Source organism: Cydia fagiglandana, chromosome Z, assembly GCF_963556715.1.
Source record: "Cydia fagiglandana chromosome Z, ilCydFagi1.1, whole genome shotgun sequence".
NCBI classification, from domain to species: domain Eukaryota; kingdom Metazoa; phylum Arthropoda; class Insecta; order Lepidoptera; family Tortricidae; genus Cydia; species Cydia fagiglandana.
The window spans coordinates 23,055,179-23,080,086 of record NC_085959.1 but is presented as its reverse complement, the minus strand read 5'-3'; the positions used below and the strand labels follow the sequence as shown (position 1 = coordinate 23,080,086).

Sequence of the window (24,908 nt, the reverse complement as noted above, 5' to 3'; positions counted from 1 at the left end):
TACGACAGTAAATTCGGTCTTACTTTCTACACGTTACCACTTTAACATACTACTAAAAATGTAGTAAAGTATAGGACGTAGATACTAGTACCTTTGAAGTAATGTATGACTCCACCCGCCTCGACCGTGCCCTTGAAAGAAAATCGCAAGAGCATTTTATTCGCAATTGCAAGCTTAACAAAATATTCGCTTGGCAGCATTAATGAACAAGTGTCCCCACTTCACAACAATCACCAACAAATTTTAGAAAATCTTTAAAGCAGTCATGTTCGTCAGTAGGTAAGTATCATTTCCTTAAATAAATACAAATTTTACACTTGAAGTGTTAACATAATAACCATCTAAGATGTATTCAGATATTTAGAAATACCTACAGGGCACGACAATGAAAAAAAAACACACGCATGTTTTAGGTAATTTGGATTATTTGGGGATGTACCTAAGTATTATTTGACGTTTGTACAATTCTGTAAACGGTTACCCAACTAAGATTTTTCAAGAATTTAAAATAGCACTGCTACCTCAATCTCTAACAAGCACGAGGCACCTAATACCCAATCTACCCATAGCTTAACCAAGGCGAATTATTTTAGGTTTAGGATTGATTGCCAGGTACCTTATTTCAGATGCTCATCACAATCTGTAAAAAATACAACCTACACATGCGGTTCCGTTTATCAAACTCGAGATGGAATCCTAAAAACATGTTTAATAAACAATATCTAATAACAGTTTAATAAACAATGCCTAAAATGTCTGTAAAAATAACAGACTGTAGAAAATACGGTTGAATTCTTTGTTGTCTGGAAAAGGTATGGAAAGGCTCGTCTCGTAACTAGGTAATGGTAATGGCAGACGTCATTAGACGACGAAGTGATCAACTTCAACTCTCAGCTTTCAGGGTTTTAAGTGTATGGGTAATAATAGGTGTTCTACCTAATCTTTTTGATCGGAACTAAACAATTTATTCAAGTATTACTAACTAATCTACCTGATGTTTTTATTCATAAATAAGTATGTACTTACTCGGACTGTTATTGATCTAAATTGATGTGACCGCATGCTTATAATAATTTCCTATAAACTCGAAATGCAAATACCTACTTACTTGGGCAAATTCCCCTGGGGTTCTTATTTGTTTTATAAGATTGGTATAGTATTATTTATCGACCTCACTAATTCTATAACGGCCTAATATATAATTAATATAATAATATGGTCATCAATTTTGACCCAAATGATTTTGCTGCTTAATTTGTCCAAACTGTTTTTTAAACCACGAGGGTTATGATTAGAGCCCCTAATTGGTTTTGGCCGAATATCGAATATTCGGCCCATTTCTCGGCTGAAGCGCCGAATATTCGGCATGACATGCGAACATATAAGAGTCACAATTATTATGAAAACTGTTTGCGAACAACTCACAACGTTTGCTAAGATAAGTAAATTTTTTGTTGAAAAGAATTAAATTTAATTAAATGGGACTCTGATAAAAATACAATATTTTGTAATCAACAAATGCTCAAAAAGGGGTCTTAGTATTTAACAACATTCCAAGAATATTTTTTAAATATTAAATATACATACTTACTTACCTTTTGGTGATTCTTATTATGCAATATTTTTTAGGTACTTGCAAAGATATTCGGTGGTCGGCCCAATAGTATATATGTACTTAGGCAACACTCGGGCAAATACCGAATATTCGGCAATGTGGCGTAATAGGACGAATACCGAATATTGGTGGCACCTCTAGTTATGATACAAACTGACACTATGAATATATGTACTTTATTTAAACAGTCTAATTTGTTTATTAGTCAAAGGCGGAGAGCACGCGAGTAGGGCCTGATCCACAATAAAAAAATATAATATTGCAATGATGTCGAAGTACGGTCAACATACCTATGTATCGAGCACAAAGAGCAGTACATAATACATATAATACATACACGCGCAGTCGAGCCGACTGCTGCTCTTGCTTCGACCCGCACACATGCACCCACATGTGTATTGTACGCCTGACACACACAACCTCTAATTGAACACCGCACAATGAGCTGATAACGGTAGAGGACAATTGTCATCCGTTCCACACTACCACCAAAATAATATGCAACGTGTCTTGTTAGGGCCCCAACAAAAAAACAACCCGAAAAATACCCTTTTAGTTTTGTCAGGCCCGTTTCCAATGTCATTTACTTCGTCTATTAGCAATGAAATTATGGTTTATAGCTACTATATCTCTATACTCTATATTGGTACTACTACCATGTGACTAGGGTTACCAGATACACATTTAGAATTTCCTGACAAAATTTCTGATTTCCGAATATTTTTCCTGACATATTCATATTTTTGACGACGACGGGGGGGAGGGCTCGTCTAGCCATTAGCGATGGCCACCAGATTGAGCCGATAGCCTCGTTTTATTAATTTAAGTTTGATTAAATTTATTGTTTGTACTAATTTAAGTAAATAAAAAGGTACTTTATAGAAAAATCTATCAATTCAAAAAAATCCTGACAGTTTCGTCTTCCGACCCCATTCCTGACAAAGGCACAAAAATTCCTGACATGTCAGGAAAATTCCTGTCATCTGGTAACCCTACCATGACTGACTACATGTACATTATGTGGCTGACGGGCACTTATTCATTTTATTTTTTCTGTAAACTGTGTCGTGTGGCACAACATTTCATAGGTCTGAAAATCCTAGGTGGTGGTGCTAGTGCTCGACATTATAATGCCCAATAGATGACACCCTCCTGTCACCTCTATTGACAATTACTTAAGTTTCAAGATGACATTTACTGGGACCGCGTCGAGCACCAGTACCACCACATCATTTATTATTAAGTAGTCTTAAAAACTGCTCTTCAGTGCCGTGAAAGATCTCTCGTTTGTTAACTACACTTTCTGTTTTTTAGGGTTCCGTACCCAAAGGTTAAAAACGGACCTTATTACTAAGACTCCGCTGTCCGTCTATCACCAGTGGACACCAGTCTGTATCTCATGGTTTCATGAACCGTGATAGCTAGGCAGTTGAAATTTTCACAGCTGATGTATTTCTGTTGCCGCTATAACAACAATATTTAAGTTGGGCTCCCAAACGACAAACGTGATTATTTGCCGTTTTTTGCGTAATGGTAAGGAACCCTCCGTGCGCGAGTCCGACTCGCAACTGACCGTTTTCTCATTTCGTATAACGTGGCGGTATGTAACCCCCTATCCCCCTATCGCGTATGTTCCGACACGCACCAGGCCGGTTTTTTACTTAACGGAAACGTTCAAGGGACACACTAATGATAGATAAATTGGGCAACAAAATTCTTTTAAACTAAGACGACTCCTTCAACTCTTTACTTAATCGAATTATTACACATTAAATGGTTATCCGTAAATGAAGTAAGCCATTAATCAGACCGCAGTCTAGCCGGCCGGTAGATGTGACCGCTAACCGCGCACGCGGCTATTCCGATACGAAGCCAAATTACAATAGGTACTTAATTACTATTTAAAGCCTTGAATCCATTGACAATTTTGACATATACAAATTGTAGTTTATATCAATATATTCCTTATTAAATTTGGCAAACTTATATTTGGTATTTCCCTTTTATTGTCCGCGATTTTTTACTAATAATTGACTAAAGTTTTGACAAAAAGTGCATTGTACTTAACAACATTGTTAACTTACTGATTTAGTTGAAGAAACATAGGTTTTGTCAGATGACAATTATGTTTATGTATTTCGTAGCTACCGTAGGTAAGTACTAGAATCAGCATTTTCAAGACAATGTTTGGTTTTGCGAGCCACATTAGGGCATTTCATAATCCGGATAAGAATTGTTGATGGAGTCCCCATTGCCGGATAATGCAAGGAAGGAAGAGGGGGGGGGGGGGAGAGACTAGAGTCAGTCTAACTAAGCTAAATATGTCACTGCAAAGTCTATGCAGAGTTAGCTTGACCCGGCTCCAATGCTTATTTCAGACACTTTATTCTGTACGAGTATGATAATAACACCGTATAAAGGTCGCATATTTTGTATTTCATTTATTCTTCTATCGTGCCGTGGGTAATTTTTAGTGTTCCGTACAAAACTTTGTTTACGGAACACTTATGGGATCACTTCGGTCTTAATACAGTAAAATTATACATTTTGCGTTACTATCAAAAACTAGTACTTTAGGGTTATAATCGCCCAAATCTAAAAAAAATTGCGGTTTATTCGATTTTTGACAAAGTTGCGTTCGGCGCTCGAGGTCACAAACTTGGATTATTCATTGGGCCAACATCATAAACAAGCCTGCAAAAAATCAGAACTACCGGATTTGACGCAAAAGAGCCAGGTTACAAAATTCGACAAATTTACTGGATTATCTTGTTAACACAGCTTTTTGATCCGGAAACTAAAAGACTACCTATGATATTATTTAGAATGCTATTTACATAAAAGACTATAATATATCGGGCCATGCTCATCCTGCCCTTCCGTCACAATAGACTGACTTAAAAGGATTGTTTTAAATAAATATTATGGACATGCCTAATACGCAAAAGGGAGTATATTTGAAGATGGGGTTAATTTTTGTCTAAAACTCCATAAATGGCTTAATTGATCATGTTCGAAATACATTTCATCAGGTACAAGCTAGCTTTTCTTTCAGTATTTATAACACATTTACGAGTATATTACGGTCCAATTGTTTCTAAAAATATACATTTAATCAAAAATCGCTTTAAAAGACTCAGCGTTTTTTTTAAAGACCTTTTCAACGACACCCTCAATCCAGAGTTGTAACGAACAAAAAATCACTCCCAGTGTAAGTAACATTTTACATTTATATAGCAGGTAAATAAAAATAAACTGGAAATGAAGTAGTTTCGGTCGTTATGCTTAATAAGAAAATAAATGTGTGGGTGTTGTCAAACACCAATTTGGGTATGATTTACTAAATGTTTTGGGCAGATGTCAAAGTCACGTGTCCGTGTATAGATACAATGTTGGAATGTTTTCGTTGTGTCGTGTTGCAACCATGTCCGCACAATGTGTCACAACATGCCAAGCGCCGGCGCGGGCACGTAGCGAGACGTCGCACGTGACCGTGCGGCGCACGCTGCCCACCGAGCTCACAATCACTTTCATAATTCGGATACATCTTATGGTAGCACCAACAACCAATAAAGCGTGTGATGCATTGTCAGCTCAGTGTCTGAAACATTTTACTACAACTTGGTGCCGGCTGCGTACCTATCAAATTTATGGTATTGCCTCGAGGTGGATATAGCACGAAGGGCGGCCCCGACATGTCGGATCCGATGACGGATCGCCCTGATATGTTATTTCAACCTCTTACCGAGCGTAACCGCACCTGTGTCTCCTCCTCATCTTTATCTTTCTCTCTGTTGCATTCTAAAATTTCTAAAGCACGGACTCCACATTGACAATGTATTCCCAAAATTAACGCCGGCACTTTATGCTACTAAAGAGATTTTGATCGTTTTCCTTGTGATGTTCACCTTCACCGAAAACCAATTAGTAAATATCAAATGATATTTCCTACATAACCTTAAAGATACCTGGAACCTGATTCAGATTTGGGCTTCTGTTACAGGTGGCACGTGTACCAGCCGGAGTTCGAACACTCACGTCTTACCATGCCATGTCGTCTGTTCACAGCTACATGTTCTAGATATATATATTTTAGTCACTTATTGTTGAAAACAAACGTAAAACGAAAAAATTGTGGCTTTGACACTGACATATCTAATCCATATCGTATCTAGCCGTAATATTCGACGTAGCGTAGGTATCTTAAAGTTCGAATCGGGCAATTACTTAGTCACATAAAAGAGGTAGGGAATACCCAGCACAATAGAAGAATAATTATGGGCTTCAAAATATAAATCTTAATCAACGTACCCCGAACCAAAATTTTACATTCATTATCCAGCAGTGGCGGCGCGTCAAACATATTCATAGGCAAGCCGAGGCTAATTTGGCTTACATATTTCCTTTACAACTCTGCTCAAATGTCCAAAAACAGGCAAGCCGGAGGGAATCTGCTTTTATGGACTCGCCGCCACTGTTATCCAGCCAACCAGTAAATAATACGCGCGCAATAGGTACGGAGTGGTAATGAAATTAGTAGTGGCACTTACGTACTAATTAACTACGAGTCACAACAAGTATTTTTTACCGACTCTTGATTTACTAAATGCTTTGTTTTACTATATGGCTTGCATTGTTTAATTTAGTAACTTTGTGCTAAACTGTAGTTAATTTTGCGTTCCTAATCTAATTGTTGTTTTGAAGATAAGGATCGAGACTTCGCGTATACTTACACTTCTAATTATGTAGTTGTTTATTGATGATAATATTAGGTAATGTATTAAACCATCCATCCGAAAAATAATAATTTATAATATTATAAGTTAGGTTATGTTAGGGTATGAAGTTAGGTAACCTCTTATGGTTTCATGTTCATCGCCTGAGTAAAAAAAGTGCCAGCAAAGGCATTAAATGGAAATGGTACAATTCCAGATTACGAACGAAAGTGGAAGATTTTGAGACTGATTGAGAAAAACAAATCATGTTATTATTTAAAGGTGTAAATGAGTTGTTACTAATGTGCTGAGTCGTTAGCTGGAGGTCGACAATCGTCGCGGCGCCCACGCCATTAGAGCCAGCCAGCCTAGGCTGTTGTTCCCGTAGTGGGCCAACCACTGCCGAGCGATTGTCTGAGGTGAACCAGCATAAGCCTTATCACTGTATAGGTACGCATTATTGGATGGATCTAGGTCACAGTTACTTTAGCCGAATGCTCGCTTGGACGCGGTGACCGATGAACATTAGCTAGAGACGCACTGCAGGCAACGAAGTCAATTAATACTGATATTGTAAACGTCACTGGAGCCAAAGTCACTCTTTGTCTATACTAACGGGCTATTCACATGCGGAAATTATGAGACGGGATAATCGTTGGACCACATGGTTTTGATATGTCCATTTGCCAGATGGACGGATACAGTGAAAAGTTTTTCTAAGAGTGATTCGATGGAGGAGGTTCAGAAAGTCGTTGTAGTCATGTTAAATATATTGTATACTCATGTCCAGCTAATACCATTCATAACGGAGTCCAAATGGAGTAGGTATTAGGTACTGCCAGATACTTTCAAAAACATTTTTTTTTTGTATTTTAGGTATTTTATGTATATGGGTACATTTAGCGTATAGGATAGCTGCATTGATAAATAGCTACGCTATTGGTAGGGATTTTGGGAAGCTACTCCTTAAGAGGACGAATAAAAGCTATATAAATCAGTTAGGCAATTAAATACCTAGTTTTAGTTTCAGCGTAATGATCGTACATATGTACATATCCAATATATCCGTTATGAAACTTATTTAAATTGTAGCTAATAAGATTAGTACCTACATAGCGCGTCGTGAACTTTGAAATATTTGAATGCCCCTGCGGAAAGACTCAAGAAATAAATAGGTCAGGCGAAGCTAATAATGCTTTATTTTCCTGGTAGTTGCACGATCTTAAAACAATGAATCATAAAACATTATAATACAGTGGTTATTTATAGATGACTACTACATAAGTATTTATTCTTACAATGCTAAATTAAATATCAAAAGGGAATTTTCTAATGGGGCTACATAAACAAGAGTCATTCCTTCAATTGTCGGTTCTAAGCACGTATGATTATAGTTTCCACATGAGGTTAGCTTACCTATATTTAAGCTCACATACTGAGTCAATGCCATACACTGAGTCAACACCCTCCTTTTCTTGTAAGGAACTATAGGCAAACGGGACCTAAGCCTAAATCTTGATATCAGAAATCCTTTAAAGTGATGTACCTACATATATATTATTCGACTGTACCTTGTATTATTTGAGGACATAGGTTTATATAAGCTGTGCCACACCAGATTGGATGGCCCAACCGACTCGACCCGAACTATAATTATATTGCCTCATTAGGCAGACAGCGTCTTCTTTAAACAATAACTCAGAATAATATATTTTTATGTATCTAAATAGCCGACTTTAAGAAGATTATATAGTTACCTACAACAGCCGCTCTTACCACGTAAATAAAAATGAATTTAAATTATGATAGGAATATAAAATACAGGCAAAGGAAGAGAATGAGACTTACCCGTCGACGTGATGATGGTGATCGTGGGCGTAGGCGGGCGGCGGGCCCGGCGTGTAGGCCTCGTAAGGGTGCACGGAGCGGTAGTCGTCGCGGCGCTCCGGCGACGGGCTCATCTCGGGGCTGCGGCGGAAGATGAGCACGCTGCCGCCGTCGGTGGAGGCCGGCGTGCCCGCCGGCTTGAACAGCGTCTCCTCGAGGTGCGGGTAGGTCTGCATGTCGCGCGCGTGTGCCGCCGGCCGCAGCTCCTGGTAGCTGCGCGAGTGGGACGGCGACAGCCCGCCCTGGTGGGCGTAGCCGAACGCCGGCAGGGGGGGCGGGCTCTCTGCCTCGCCGCCGCCCGCGCCCTCCGCGCCGCAATCCGCCTCGCCTTCTGCGCACACGCATACATGTTTGGTTTATGCTATAATCGTTTCACTGGACTGGACTTAACATCGCACACAGTTGTCTTATCCGAGACAACGATTGGCGTATGCGTCCTCGTTATTTGTGTCGTAATTCTACGTTAGACATACACATTTTGCCCACCAGTACGTTGTGTAGTATGGTTTTTAGTTCCTAGCGCGCAGATGCCCTAGTCTAGTGTGTTCATATTTAGTTAGGTACTAGTTATTAGGTTTAGTTTATGCACTTCTTTGTAGGAGGCCACAATTTAACCATAAGACAAGTCAATTGATAGTTTAGTAAACTTTAGTACTTATCTCAATCAGGTTTACCTATAGATCAGAAAATATTTTGATACAGACGACCTATTTATGCTCTTAGTTAAACTTTCTTCCTTAGTTTGATTAACCAAACACAATGTTCCTACGTATTGTATATTTGCCTGAGACAGGACTTAGAACGAGATCCCAGTTGAGGTAAGTAAGAACAAGAGAAGAACTCATCTGTCCTGCCTAAGCATCAGGGACATCTATTTTTCTCGGCATCTTTTTTCTAGTAAGAAATGACAGGTGCCTGTCACTATACATAGTACATAGTTACTGTTTTTATATCCCAAGGCAGTTCCATTGCTCAATCTACTACCCTATCTATCTGGTTTAAAATACTAATATCTACTAGTTACAATATTATATTTGGCATAAAAACTTATTAAAGCTTTATTTAATAAAGATTGGAAATTAACAAGTTAGTATTAACAGCTAGTTATGTTAGACCTAATGGTGTTGGGTAGGTACTTATTTAGCGTTAGAAGTTAAAATATCAATAATCGACATATTTCCATCAACAAAGTTTAAACCCGTTAATGGTCTACTTAATAGCGATAAGGTCAATAAACAGTATAATTACGAGTACTCATTTAGGAAAAAGTTAGAAAGAGTAAGTAACTAGGTACCTAATTACTTAGCACACTTTAATTTGTGCTAACAGTTACTTTTATCTTAAATGTTTATGTGACATACGAAAAAAGTTAGGAGGGTACTTTTTAAACACATCATAATGTTAAGGTGCGGTTACCTTGGAGTTCGTTTTAAGGTAGGTATATACCTACCGAAATATTATATGTTGTGTTTTTTAAAGCTTTTCCTTTTCACACAGATTTATTTGTATTATTAACTAGGTACGTATGAACTAAGAGAAGGAAGCTGCATATTACCTTTAAGGCAGTTGTTGTTTACTTCAGCAATGAGTGCGTCCAGTTCGAGGATTTCTGTTTTGAGCCACGGGCTAGTGATGCCGGCCGCCGTCCCGGGCCACGCTTCGTGCAGCATGGCGGGCTGTGTTTACGTATTCAGTTACAAGTGAAACAGGAAGTCGACCGACGTGTACTCAGTAGTGCTGCACACTGTAGACTGTCGGAGCGCGGCGCGGGCGCCGCCGCCGATACGCCGCCGCGGCCGCGAGCCGCATCCCCGCCACGGCGAGGCTCATTGGCCATTCATTCCCCGAACTTTTTTGGCCCTATGGTATTCCTTTTTTTTGGGAGGGTCCAAGCTCTCCGTAACCGCATTTATTCAAGCCTATTCAATTCATGCTATTAGGCAATTAAATTTGTGGCTTTCCACACAGAAGGGTCCTTATGCTTTAAGTGCAATAAAGTACTTTTGTCTGAAATTCCAACAGAAGTTCTAACAGAAAGGTCATTATTGTATGTACAAGAAGCATAAAGACCCTTCTCTGATGGATAGCCACATTTATGCGTACTATTATTTGCCTATGTCTAAACAAGTTTCCTTCAATGACCTTAGGGGATCAATTTAGGCAGAATGGTTTAAGACAGATATCTACCTAGATTTCTATTTCCTATGACATTTCAATGGCAGGTGTGTAAATGCATAGGTATTACATAGCAAGCCTAGGCAATAGAATTATAGTTTCGAGTGGGTTATATTTTCTATTTTTCCTATGCCATAAGTAATAGGCAAATAGGTATCACACCTAAGCTTTTTGGAAACGAGGGTGGTGTGGCATTGAAGGCAGACAGACCTATTCGGCATTCAGCCACGATTCAAGATTATGTAACGATATTTTAAACGGTTATTAAATTAATCAAATTAAATATACTGTATATACATACTAAAACAAAAATATTTAATTATAAACGTCAGTAAAAAAAGGTGTAACTTCCTGGAGGCTTTCTTTTTCACAAAAAACCTGTAAACGAATTAAACAAGTCTGCCTTTTTTTTTTTGCTTGTTTTTTGTTTTTTTTTTGCTTTATGGTACGGAACCCTTCGTGCGCGAGTCCGCCTCGCACTTGCCCGGTTTTGTATCAAGACTGGCTGAAATAGCAAGACACAGCACGATCGTACGTTTCATTCGTCGTTACTAGGTATATATTTAAACAAATGTGAAACTGTTACATGGGTTAGGTACAAATTGGATGCATGTAGATACAAATTAGATGTCGATGCCGTGACCATCTGGCTTCATATCGAGCTTTAGCCTAAGCAAATTAGAAAAATCTGCGGAAATAATTCGTGTAGTTTTGAAAATTGGTACAGGTATACCTTGTGGTGTCCAGATAAACATACTAAAAGTCCTCGAGGGTAGGGGGTGTGCTGGGGGTGTAGCGGGGGGTTTGAAGGTACTTTTTTTCATATTTTTGCTCATATCTCAAATATCTGTACGAATAGCATTATAATTACTTAAGACAAAAGTTTTAACAATAAATTTACTACAAATTTGGTTATGTTTATTTTTACTCTGCGATCAATACTTTAGGGGCTACAGGCTGTTAAAGTTAAATAAGTAATAAAAAATAGACGGTTTAAGAAAACGTCGTTTTTTTGTAATTGTTCATCACAAATAAAAAAATTTGCTTAGAGTAAGCAAGCTAAGCAACCTGCTGATAAAATATAAAAAAATAGGCCATATGCATGTCGGACCATGCTCAGTGTAGGGTTCCGTAGTTACCCGTCTGTCAAAATAGACTATTTGCCATAACTCAAAAACAGCTGTACCGATTAGGTTCGCTACATTTTTCCTTGAAATTATTTATTAAGTTATGTTTTCACGATTTTTTTCATATTTTTTGGACCCATGGTTCAAAAGTTAGGGGAACTAAGGGGTAAATCACAACTTTTTTTCTTTCAGATCGATTATTTCCGCAAATATTAAGTTGATCAGAAAATGGTTCTTGAAGACCCTTATTCGTTTTAAAAGACCTATCCAACGACACCCCACACTATAGGGTGGAAGCGAAAAAAAATTTCATCCCCACTTTAATGTAGGGCAACCACCTTAAAAAAATTTTTTTCTAGTTTTCATGTTTAAATTTGACACGAATATATAAATCAGTTACGCTGACAAAGTTGTAAAATATAAATTAGAAAAAATATTTTTTTAGGGTGGCTGCCGTACATTAAAAAGGGGATGAAATTTTTTTTCGCTTCCACCCTATAGTGTGGGGTGTCGTTGGATAGGTCTTATAAAATGAATACGGGTCTTCGAGAACCATTTTTTGATCTGCTTAATATTTTCGGAAATAATCGATCTGAAAGAAAAAAAGTTGTGTTTTCCACTTTAGTTCCCCTAACATTTGAACCATGGATCCAAAAAATATGAAAAAAATCGTGAAAGTAAAGCTTAGTAAAGACTTTCAGAAAAAAATATAGCGAGCCTAATCGATTAAGCGGTTTTTGAGTTTTTGCAAATAGTCTATTTTGACGGACGGGTAACTACGGAACCCTACACTGAGCATGACCCGACATGCTCTTGGCCGGTTTTTTTATATTTTATCAGCAGGTCATTTAGCTTGCTTATTCTCAATTAAAATTTTTATTTATGATGAACAATTATGAAAATACGACGTTTTTTTAAACCGTCTATTTTTTATCTCTTATTTAACTTTAACAGCCTGTAGCTCCTAAAGTATTGATCGCAGAGTAAAAATAAACATAACCAAATTTGTAGTAAATTTTATGTTAAAACTTTTGTCCGAAGTAATTATAATGCAATTCGTACACATTTTCGAGATATGAGCAAAACTATGAAAAAAGGTACCTTCAACCTCCCTCTACACCCCCAGCACACCCCCTACCCTCGAGGACTTTTAGTATGTTTATCTAGACACCACAAGGTATGCCTGTACCAATTTTCAAAACTACACGAATTATTTCCGCAGCTTGCCCAAATTCGGCTTAATTTGACGTGGCTACTTGTACTATTGAGGATGTTATCGTCTTCGGATGGCAAGGAAGTGTAATCGGTCGCGTAGATATTAATTAGCAGACTGTATGTCTAGCGTGCGCGATGTTGAACGGATCAGCTGATCAGCAGCAGCGCTATCGGCGGTGCGGCGGCGGCGCGGGCGTCGTTGATAAGCCGGTATATATCGACCACGTGCGCGCACCGGCCTTATCGCATACCATCTCCCGACCTACACTTACTAGATATTATACCACCTAACATTTCTATCGCAGGCTACTTACAAAACAGGACAGGCTTAATCTATATATACTGTTAATTGGCAGGAAAATATATTGCAAGTGTATCCGTTAGACCAGGGTATCTAGAAAAGTGTCGAGTGTATAATTATTAGACCGGAGTTTGACTTTTGAATTTTGTAGTGGCGTACCTAGGCTTCAACTCGATGTTGCCAGGCTGAAAAGTGGTACCGTTACCGCCATCAGTCGTTTGGATTACCTCCAATAAATCCTATTACCTACTGAAAGAGGACTCTTGACTTTTCTGACGGCGATTGAATGAATATGAGGACTTTAACGTCTTATACGAGGAGAACTAGTGCAGAACAAACCTACTCACACTACCTATATATGTAACCAAAGTTTCGCTTGCAGTTCCCACTTAAATAAGTAGGTAAATAATAGTTAGCACAAACATATTTAAACTATTTTTTTAAGGAGTTGTCTAAAATACTGCATGGCTGTGAACAGCATGTTTCGATAAATGTTTTCTGCCTGAAACACAGGACTCACTCGTCCGCACTGAAGGATTAATCGCTTCGCTCCCGGGAACCAATAAATTTTATCGTATTAGTGGTAAAAAGGTTGTAAATCTTAATAATGCTTGTCGTTCTTCCTGGTTCCAAGTATTAGCATACGGCATGAGTGAAAAAAAAGTGTTGTGACAGCGAGTCGCGAGAGTCGACGCCCCGCGGCGAGCGGCGCGCGCTAATCCCACATAAATAAATATCCATAAAACCAATAGCTATTAACGAGTCATCATCGTTGACTGATTTTACTGCCGGCTGTTCCCGGGTCCCGGTCTCGAGTCCCGACCGCCCTTTATCTCTATTTTAACCACTATTTTAGTTCACGCTAAGCTTGTTACTGTTTCATTTGCATTTGTTTACCAAATGTCAACAAACTAGGGAACAATACATATATACTTTTGTGCGTTAATGGAACATACTTAATTATTATTTAAAGTGACTTCAATTGCTGCCCACGTATTTGTTTAGGTACATATTTATTATTGGTGATGATTGTACGTAGGATTTGTTTTTAAAGTCTGCATTTAATTCTGATATATATTTCATTTCATTTATTTATTTGAACTTGATTTATTATGATTCAATATGTAGGTAATTTTGTTCTCACTGCATACAGATAAATGAAACATGTAATAATCGGTCCTTTAATCCATATTTATCCCGAGAACAAAATTAACTAATCATAGACTAACATTATACATACATATACAAAACCGATACAAAACCGGCCAAGAGCATGTCGGGCCATGCTCAGTGTAGAGTTCCGTAGTTACTCTTCCGTCACAATAGGGATGAAACGGTGTCTTTCACCCGACTTTACTTTTCATACTGTATAGAATGCGAGGAAACCAAGCATCTCCTGAGCGTCGGCGCGGCGTCTAGTCGCAGTTGCGCCAATGTTGTGACGAGAGGCAACCATAAACTTGACGCCAAAGGTCGCTAGTGTGGGGTTTCTCCACTACGGAACCCTAAAAAGACAGTCCTAGCCAATTAAATTTAATTACAATTCACTCATAGCTCAGACCAACACGTTCTGTACTAAATAATCGATTGAGGTTGAGTTACACAATTACATTCTAGTTCAGATTATAAAACTTACGAAACACTAACTTTCGGAACTCAAGTATTCATCATTTATAAATCAGTAGTTTGACACTAATGAGAAACCTAATCAAATTTCAACATAGGTACCTACAACATTGCTACTTTGCCTTTTTGTATTTTAACTCAAAAAGAATGCAATCGCAGGTAAAAACTCAGTAATGACTCAACTCTCAGCAATGATACGGTGAGTTAAAATGAGCTAAGCTGCAACGTCTATTATGTATAGGTTAAAGTGTTACATAGGTATCATAAATGATCTGTCAGAGTAAAATGTAATATACAGGGTGATTCAGGAGACGTGAGCAGGACTAACACTGCGCATTTTGTAAATTATAAGCATCTGTTTCGTATCAGTATTAGTGAGATTAACGTTAATTTTCTACTCGTGTTGAAAAAAAAATTAATACATTTATTTACGACATGCATGGTCACTCTAAAATTAGAATACTAAACTACCGATATTCTGTGTCAAATTGAATGTCATCACGGTCTGGTTAGTTTTGAAAACTCGTATCTCACTCAAGTTTGACAGTTTATTTTCTTCGTAATCAAAATGCTGTCATTACGGTTAAAGAGGTTTTATGTTTATTAATTAGGTCTTGTAGGGCAGCGGTTCTCAAACTTTTTTGGTGACGGAACCCGAAAGCGAAATATTTGACGGAACCCCAAATAAAAATTTTCGTTCGTCACTGTGGGCCAGATATACCTATAGAAGTGCTGGTTTTTTTTCTTATTATTGCAAGTATTGTCGCGGAACCCCAACAGAGGCTTTGCGGAACCCTAGGGTTCCGCGGAACACACTTTGAGAATGGCTGTTGTAAGGTAACCATGATTGTAGAGAGTTAAATTTGCCCTCACCAAAAAGTTAAAAATAGGAAAAAGTGTCGTTGTTTCACCTAAATACGACGGTGATCGATCAATTATCAGTTACTGAGTGTGCAGGATTAGTCCTGCTCACGTCTCATGAATCATCCTGTATATAAAAAAATAAAGATCAGCACAAAATCTTGCCCTGTAATTTAACTCTAAAGACATGCAACTTTAGAGTGCCCAAATTTGATATTGATATACGTATGTTTATACACGTATATGTTTCTTTTAAAACGTATGCAATATTTATATTCTTATTCGTGTTATTAGATACGTTTGGATTTAATATTAAAAAGTACCATAATACCCACTTATCGCTAATATACCGCACATTTAAATCTTGGAAAACGGTTCGCTCCTTCTAAACATTCTCTTTCCACCATGAGTAATTAAATTTTAGTTATTTCTCACGGTCCAATTCCTACAAGTCGAAAGTTTCTGTAAGGGATTATTCGAAGGTGATTTAGGTGATCCTATTGTTTCGACGTATAGGCTAATGAGGTTCGGGGAAAGGTGCGGGCGTGTGGCGCGCCTCTAAACCCAGCGCACGGACCACATGGCCTTTCACACCCAGCAAAGCTAGTAGCAACAGGGACCCGTCACTATTGTTAACAAAGCCCATGCCATACGAGAACACTTTAACATGGCCATTGCGGTACTGGGTCCGGTCTATTCGACCCCTTGCATACGTGGGCCATACTGTTAGTTTCTGGATTATGTTATATGAGACGACTTATTTTTTCTAAGTGGCCAGTCCAGGAATTTATAAGTATTAATTAACTGACTAATTGCCGTCTGTTAAAGGGAAAGATTAGTGATCATTTTTCCATACAAAAGTTCTTGACCTTTTCCTCTCTTGATTTTAACCCTAGATGAATATTTTTCTAGGTTCAATATTAGTTCAATATTACCAGTACCTGTGTCTGTAGGTTTTGCTTTTATGATATTCTTGTTTTTATAAGAACTAGGTTACTTCAAACAGCGCTAAAAACGGCAAAATAAATGTTACGCGTAAACAGACGCCTATAGTCGCACCAATAAAAGTCTGCAGCGGATTTGATAGCCCACGCAGTGTAATACTGGAGTCAGTTATGTAACGCTGCCATACATGACCCAAAAATTTTTTATTAAGCTATGAGCTTCATCACATCTGATATTTGAGTAATTCTAAGCATTTCTAGCCTGAAGTGGGGGGGAGGGTGGGGTACAAAGACGGCCGCCATCCGTCATCTTTAAAAAAAATCTACTCTGATCCTGGTGGGTACTAGGGCAAGTTTGGTATCATTTTCGTATAAACCAAAGACGTAGAATTCATTGCTGATATTTGTTTTTTCAATTTCATAGTAATTTTACAAGAAAAACGTAAAAAGGTGAAAAATTTGGTTGGAGATTTTTGCTACGCGGAGCCGAAACTACAAAAGATAGAAAGTTGAAATTTGCACACTAGATTACATTTATAAAGTGTACAAGAGATAAGAAGCGATTTTGAGAAATTCAACCCCTAAGGGGGTTAAAAAGGGGATGAAAGTTTGTATGGGGTTCAAGTTTTATTTTAAGCTAGGAATTTGAAACTTCGTAAAACGATATATTATTAAAATACAAGAAAACTAATTTCAGCGTTTTTGAAAATTCATCCCCTAAGGTGGTGAAAAAGGAGTTGTAAGTTTGTATGGATATCAAAAAAATTTTCGAACGCGGGACTTGAATCTTTGTATTTGGGGATATTATTAAAAGACAGGAAAAGTAATTTCAGCGTTTTGTAAAATTCATCCCCTAACAGGGTTAAAAAGGGGTTGAAAGTTTGAATCCATTACAAATCCGAGTAGACACACATTTCTTATTGGCTCCCAGGCTTGAAATGCTTAGAATTACTCAAGGAACATATGTGATGAAGCTCATAGCTTAATAAAAAATTTTTGGGTCAACTTTATAACTGACTCCGCTATAAGTGTTATGTATAAGTCATAATTTCATAGAAGTTTGACGTTTAAAATGACACTTGCACTGCGTGGGCTATCAAAATCGCTGCAGACTTTTTACGGTCTGACTTTAGCATGACAAGTGCACTCGAATAGTTAAAGAACGTCAAGTCGCCTTAAAAAAAAATAGAACAAACAAATCCATCTGACCGCTACGACGCCACAGATAACAAATATTAGGTACTTATACGAATTTATAAATACACTCGCGACAGTTAATAACACCCCTCGATATCCCCGATAATAATTCGCTTTAAGGGCAATCGTGTTGACAAACAAAAAGGATTAAATAGTTAAGGGACCAAATTCGACACGTACAACTGTCAGATTTTGCATCCACGTCAAATCAACAGTTGATTTTATTGCATACTGAGTGTTGATTCCATCAACGGTGGATAATATCATTTGGTACAGCCAAAACTCAACTCTAAACTAAGGGTGGTTCGGTTTGGTTTGCTTGCGCCCTAAGTGTGGATTGTTAATGTAAAATTTTGACATTGTACGTATTCGAGAACTTATGATTTTTCCAACATCAACGGGAGATCAACACGATATGTCAAACGTCGCTTGTCGAATTGGGGTCAAGGTTGATGATTTTGAAGTAGACAGGTTTACATACATTGATAGTAGGTAGGTAATCTACGCACTTAATTTATTGTATACCACTCAACGTTAAACTTTTCCCTTATTAGGTCTAATTAACATTTTTCAGCAACGTCTATGCCTTCTATTTATGATTATATTTTGAATAAAATTGTAGTACCTATCGTGTCAAGACATATAAATTAGGTAGCAGTAATAGCGATCTCTGCCTGGCAACCTTTTAGCGGAATTTGAAAATTATAATAAAAAAGTGCGGGTAAGCTTCAATAGTTACTCTTTTACGCGGATTAAACGCAGCAGTCAGAAAATGAGACTGAATTGCATAATATATTTTTCCAGGAACGTGAATCTACCTAACTGTTGTGTATAACTCAATCACCATAATAATATTAATCTTAGTGACTTTTGCCGTATCATACTGAGGTCTTATGTAGGAAAACTCGCATTGTATTTAAGCTAATTTTTCATGTTACATACATAGCTATTTACAACAAAATACGCAGTTGAAGAAAAAATATATAAATAGGTATTATAAGATAACTGGGTGACTGGATTAACGCTTTTGGCATTAAATGTAAATAACATCAACAAGTGTTGTGCTCGTGACCCACGACCCTAGGGGTCCGTGAATGTTGAAGAGTTATCATTCATTAGGCTTCCGTACCCAAAGGGTAAAACGGGACCCTATTACTAAGACTCTGCTGTCCGTCCGTCCGTCCGTCCGTCACCAGGCTGTATCTCACGAACCGTAATAGCTAGACAGTTGAAATTTTCACAGATGATGTATTTCTGTTGCCGCTATAACAACAAATACTAAAAACATAATAAAGTAAAGATTTAAGTGGAGCTCCCATACAACAAAAGTGATTTTTGACCGAAGTTAAGCAACTCAGTACTTGGATGGGTGACCGGTTTCTTTTTTGCCTTTTTTTGCATTATGGTACGGAACACTTCGTGTGCGAGTCCGACTCGCACTTGCCCGGTTTTTTTAAATAGTGATTATTAATTAAGGATCTAATTGTGTCTCGACTTAGGAAGCTGTTTTGGTTTGGCTGAATCCTCTTTATAAAAAAATGGACATAATAGCTTCTTCGAGATTCAATATCCTGTTCAATGACTAAGATACTTCATAAGGTACAATTAAACACATTCACAGTATTTAACGTGTACAAATTTTACTTTACTCAAAAGTTACGTTTTTTTGTGTTATTGCATGACTGCACCCACCTTGACGCTTTTGACTGTTGTAGGTAAGGTTTTATGTGCAATAAAATTTAAAATAAATAAGTAAATACTTACGTTCAATAAATATCTGAGTCGCGTACATACAAAACGTAATTAAGTACTGAGGTACTTAGTAAGTTAACACAAACATCTGCGCCACTGGCATTGTATTGTTATTACTTATAACCGACTCTTCGTTCGGAGACGTAAACACATTAACTAATTAACTTTGTTTTATTTTCAGTGTAATTAAAAAAGTATAGGTTACGAATATAACGATATATACCTAAAAACATCACTATTTGACCTGTCGATTTTACGTTTCATTAAATTATACTAAATGTGGCCACAACCATTCAAAAAATTGCCTTTTGGGTATTTAAAAAAATGGTTTTAATAAATTAGGAAGTCCTATCCTATATCCTATCCTATTTACATGTATGACTCTAATATTTGTAGTTAGAAGATGTGTGACGGTGTCTCTGGGATTAAGCTTAATTAAACTTATACAAATGATGTATTGGACCTACGGAAAATTGAACGAAGACCGAACGAAGGACTAAGACTTAATATTTCGAGCTTTATTAGAAATTTGATCGCTTTATTACTTATTATGAAAAGAGTCTGGCTGAAATCTAATTTTGGGCTGAGTGCAATGACAAAATGCGCAAGTAACAGCATATTATATTTCTATAAAAAAACGACTTTTATTATTACATTTCTAACCCACACTTAGTCCGTTCAAGTCGGTGGTTAGTTATGTAAGACGGACTCTATGCAGAAAGACGCTAGAGAAGATCACGACCTCAGACACGTAGGAACAACTACCTACAAACAGAGTTTATAAATAGGTATATTAAGTTATATTGGTGCCTGGTGGCAATAATGAATGATTTGGGTTATAATGATAGACACAGTCAGGGCTAGCTTAATTGCTTAGGCACCGGAGCGTTACAGAGTAAAGCTGATGGGTCCGCGCGAACGATCGTCCTCGCGGACAGCTTTCTCATACAATTTGGCGGTGCGGAGCGATCCGCAGGGACGGTCCGCGTGACACTAAAACCAGTCTTAAAGATTCAATGTTTTGACAACTTAAGGGTCAGGTGTAGGTTTTATGCACACTTTCTTTTCGAAAAGCAGCCCTATTGTTCTAAATGCTTACTATCTTATTGTTAGTACTTAGCATAATTGTTGCCGCAAACAATGGTATATTAAAGTTGCAGACTTACCGGAAACGGACGCGTATGTACTCGTTCCCCAAGTCTGGGTTTCCATGCCCGCATTACCAACCTACTCACCCAAATGACTAATGCACGAACTAAAATGCCATACGTCACACGTCATCGGCACTACGCCGTGTTCTAATTGTACCTTAAAATAATAGAGAATAGCTAATGGAGTTGGTCCTCCATTACGTGTTGTCTGTTTTTTTTATTAGTCTATACTAATAAAAAAAACAGACAACACGTAATTCTCTATAGAATTAATCACAATCACAGTCCAATAATAGAAGCATAGGAAAACCTAGGTGATCGTATCGCCCTATTAGCTATAAGGTTTTCATAATTATGCAGTGGAGGGTAAAAAATGGAAAGCTTTCCGTAACCACGTCGATAACAAAGCTTTGCTACCAACTTGTAATAGGTGTAGGTGCGTGGTTTTCCACTAAATTGGTTTGCGGCTACTAGGGTCAGGGTGACATTGAACCGTCGAAAGCCTCATTTCCAATACTGTATCAGGCTGTTAAGTCGAAATTCACGGCATTATCATTGCATGTTAAAGCCATATTCCATGTTATAGTTACTCCGAAAATTGAATAATAATTGATATTTTAAGGTCAGTTTACTAGAATTAAGTATTAAGTTTGGGGTATTATGAACGGGTGTGCTCACACTGCCTGGTTCAATAAGCTTCGAATATAATCGACAGAATGTTGTTATTATTCCAAATACATTATAGTCATTTGTCACTGCATTATTTGTATTTTAATTTATTAAGATGTAATAGTGCTCGACGCGTTTCCAAGTACCACCACCTTATGTATTATTTAACAATTTCTTAAACTACGTCGTGAATATAGAAGAAGGGCTCACTGCGCACGCGCAGAATAAAATACCGTTCTACGTATTATAGTCATCGGGTATTTCTTGATATTTATGTATCAGTTATTTATTTTAAAATTTGATTCAGGCAACAAGGCCCATAATATTAACCACGCCTTATAGACAAACATACATTTATAGTTATTCTTTTGCGCATAGATAGAAGCATTGGGCCAAATTCGACATGTACAACTATCAGATTGCGCATCCATGTCAAATCAACCGTTGATAGCAAATTGATTCTATCAAGTGTTGACTAGATCATCGTGGATAGTTATCATTCGGTACAACCAAAACTCAACTCTGAACTCGGGGTGGTTGGGTTTGGTTGTCACCCAACTGTGGATTGCTAATGATTTTTTTTTACATGGTACGTATTCGAGAACTTATGATTTTTCCCACATTGACAGGAGATCAACACGATATGTCAAACGTCGCTTATCGAATAGAGATTTATTTTATTTTTAGCATCAAAGACTGTAAAAATTAATATTTAAGCAAATCATGTTATCACGATATAATATAGTTTTTCATATTCTCTCACAGACACTCACTCTAACTAATTTTTGTTGTAGTTTTTAGTAATTTTGCGTTATCATTACCCGTACATATACCTACGTTAAAATTAACGTTTTCAATAACACATCCCAGGTTACGTTGCGTGAATAGCGAAAATTAGATATAAATCATAAAATGTCTATTAAAGAACGAATACAATGTCATTTATATGACTGTACCTAATAATATATGACCCAAATATATTTATGAAATATATACTGTACCAAGACGAGAGTTTAATAAATAGGCAAATACAATATGTACCTAAAAATGCAATATTTTAAATTTATGTTTTCATATTCTGCCATATGAATTTATTCATTGAAATTAATGACTTAGGTACACATACCATAGCAATATAAAAATACACTCACATCATTGTGTGTGTAAGTATATAAAATATACAAGGCGTATTTTAAAATAAATACTTTACATCTGTTTCATGTAGGTACCTATTTAAACATAAAATGTTTTGAATAGTCTATCTAAATATATTATTTTAGTTAGGCGTTATCTTTAACACATTTACCTAATTTTGAATCTTATGTACTATTTAGATCATTGGCCCTAACATGTTTCACAGAAAAGTCATAAAATGTTGAATCCTGATCTATGATAACCATGTACAATGTACAAGAGCGTAGATCATTAAAGAGATAAGTGCGACAATGAGTCCTTGTGCAGGGTGTTATAGGGACGAACATTCGGGGTAGTGCAGTGGGGGGGAGAGAGGTCGCTCGTGTTTAAATAAATACAGATATAAATATTTTTAAACGCGAGGCCGGAGGTCGCCGGTCCAGCCGTTATCAGTACCCAGCCCCCTCCCCGGAGCTCGCCCCCGGTGTCGCCTCTCGTTTCTCGCTTTGTGGAAAGTTACTCATTAACATGGCAACAGGGTACATTTTAAATACACTTTACATCACCGTCACGGGTATTTTGTCGCCTGTTAATATAATTGTAAAATGGCTCTTCAATTGTCAGTGATGGCGTAATAAGTGATTAACATCTCAGAAGGTGATAAAAAAACTGATAAAGAAATGTTCAGTCCCTATATTTATGGGCCTATCCTCATACGAGTATGTATAGGTACCTATGATGCAAAGGAATTTCACGCCGCAAGTCATAAACGACTCGATATTCTCATACCATTTGCAAGGAAATTAAATATATCTTAGACTTTACATACCTATTTGTGATCAGCCGGTTCGGTAGATAAGATACCTTACCTATGACAAAAAACCTAATTCACAAAATTTTGGGTTATATTACACGCCAGCTACGAAAAAAGGGGACAAAATCGCGTAATTTTTTACCCTCAAAAGTCGAAAAGATTTTAAATTCGAACATGTCGCACTGATGTGACTTTAACTTTTTAAATTGAACATAAAACATATGTCACGTCGTAAAAAACCAATACCTTCGAAAACCTAGATCTACGCGTCCTTTGAATACCCAAACGGCAAACTTGGTTAAATTAACGGATTGAGCAAAAAAAAACGAAACTACAATACAGGGTATAATAAAATACATAAACTACAAACACAAAAAAATCAAACGTAGACTGCATGAATAATGTCGTGTAAGCGAGCAGTCGGCCGCCAGCCGCGTTGGCGTCAACACAACGTTCATCTCTCGGGTGCGAGCTAGATTGGCGACACAGGATCCGATTGATCCGATAAGGGTGGTTTCAGACTAGCTTAATTTTACGCCCGTATACGGTCGATTCGATGTTAAGCACGATTCCCTACAATTGATTTACACACGGTTAGTTAGGCGCGCGTAACTTTTCCCTACATTTGATCTAGGCAGGTATACGCGCGACAACGCGCGTACGCGTACGCTCTTACACAACGCTAAGCCGAAACCGCTCTTAATTAAGATAAATATTTTCCAGAAAAAATAATTTAAAATCGATTTATATCTCTGCCTTCTGTCCTTGCCGATACATCAATTCAAGAAAACCGAAGTCAATTAAATTTGTCAGGATATTCTATATTATCAACGATATCAGTAATTTAAAACAACGTGAAAGTGATACTGATACGGTTTTCCCAGCATGCGGTTCTCTTACATTGACTTTTCTTTCTTTATTTCCCAGCACATTTGGTTTTGTAGATTTACCCGAGCTTGCGGAGTAGGTATCCAAAAAAATTCGAAATTTTTCGAAGACTGCTACGGAAAGTCATGGTTTTCTTCTGTTTACTTTTATTTGTTTAAAAATATAGTTTAAAAAAAAAAACCATATCTTAATACCACATTTGAAGACGTTGGGCCACACCCTTTGAGCGTTGGTCTGTCTCTTTGTATCGTAAAGAAAAGATTAATGTCAAAATCGATCTTCGTCCACATAAGATTTGGTATTGATAATGCTATGTACCTAACTATGTAACGGCTGTGGCTTTTCACTACCGATGCAAGTATGTTATAAAATGTACTGAAATGCATAAGCGCAAAACAGAACGTGCAGTTGCAGCGCGCGTGTCGCAATTCCAGCGTCCGATCGATAACCGAGATCGACGTCACGTTCTTACACGCCGTCGATGTAGAAACCGCGCCGTACGCAGCCGCTGGCACGTTCTGCGGCTGCTCTGCCGGCCGTGCATGCTCCTCCCGTGCGTGATGATTATTTCAATATTAATAACATATTAACTCATTTATGACAGCGATCATTTTATTAACTAAATAAGTATAAGAATATTGAACCGTACTTTGATAAGAATAAAATCATTCAATAAATCGTAGGCTAGTAAGAAACAGTAATTTAATTGAATGTGGATGAGCGAGAAGGGTCGGGTAGAGGAGAGAGGCACGGGCTCGGGCGCGGACGCGGGTGTTAGGCGGGTGATCTCCGGGGTCAGCGCGAGCGCCGCTTATCGCCGCCGTAGCTCCCGCCCCA

At 37.6% G+C, this 24,908-nt stretch overlaps 1 protein-coding gene across 5 annotated transcripts in view; it reads right to left on the bottom strand.

The window, feature by feature from the left end:
• Positions 1-24,908, bottom strand: part of LOC134679004 (transcription factor BCFI-like) — a 48,034-nt gene that overhangs the window by 18,703 nt on the left and 4,423 nt on the right. For 2 of the 5 annotated variants that reach the window (XM_063537784.1, XM_063537785.1), the window contains exons 1-2: positions 9,773-9,982; positions 8,179-8,548 (exon numbers count right to left, since the gene is read on the bottom strand). In XM_063537784.1, the coding sequence (XP_063393854.1) occupies positions 8,179-8,548; positions 9,773-9,887 (485 nt within the window). In that variant the 5' untranslated portion in view covers positions 9,888-9,982. Of the gene's footprint in view, positions 1-8,178; positions 8,549-9,772; positions 9,983-24,908 lie in introns of those variants that run through there. The other 3 variants (XM_063537786.1, XM_063537787.1, XM_063537788.1) reach the window with 2 other exon arrangements.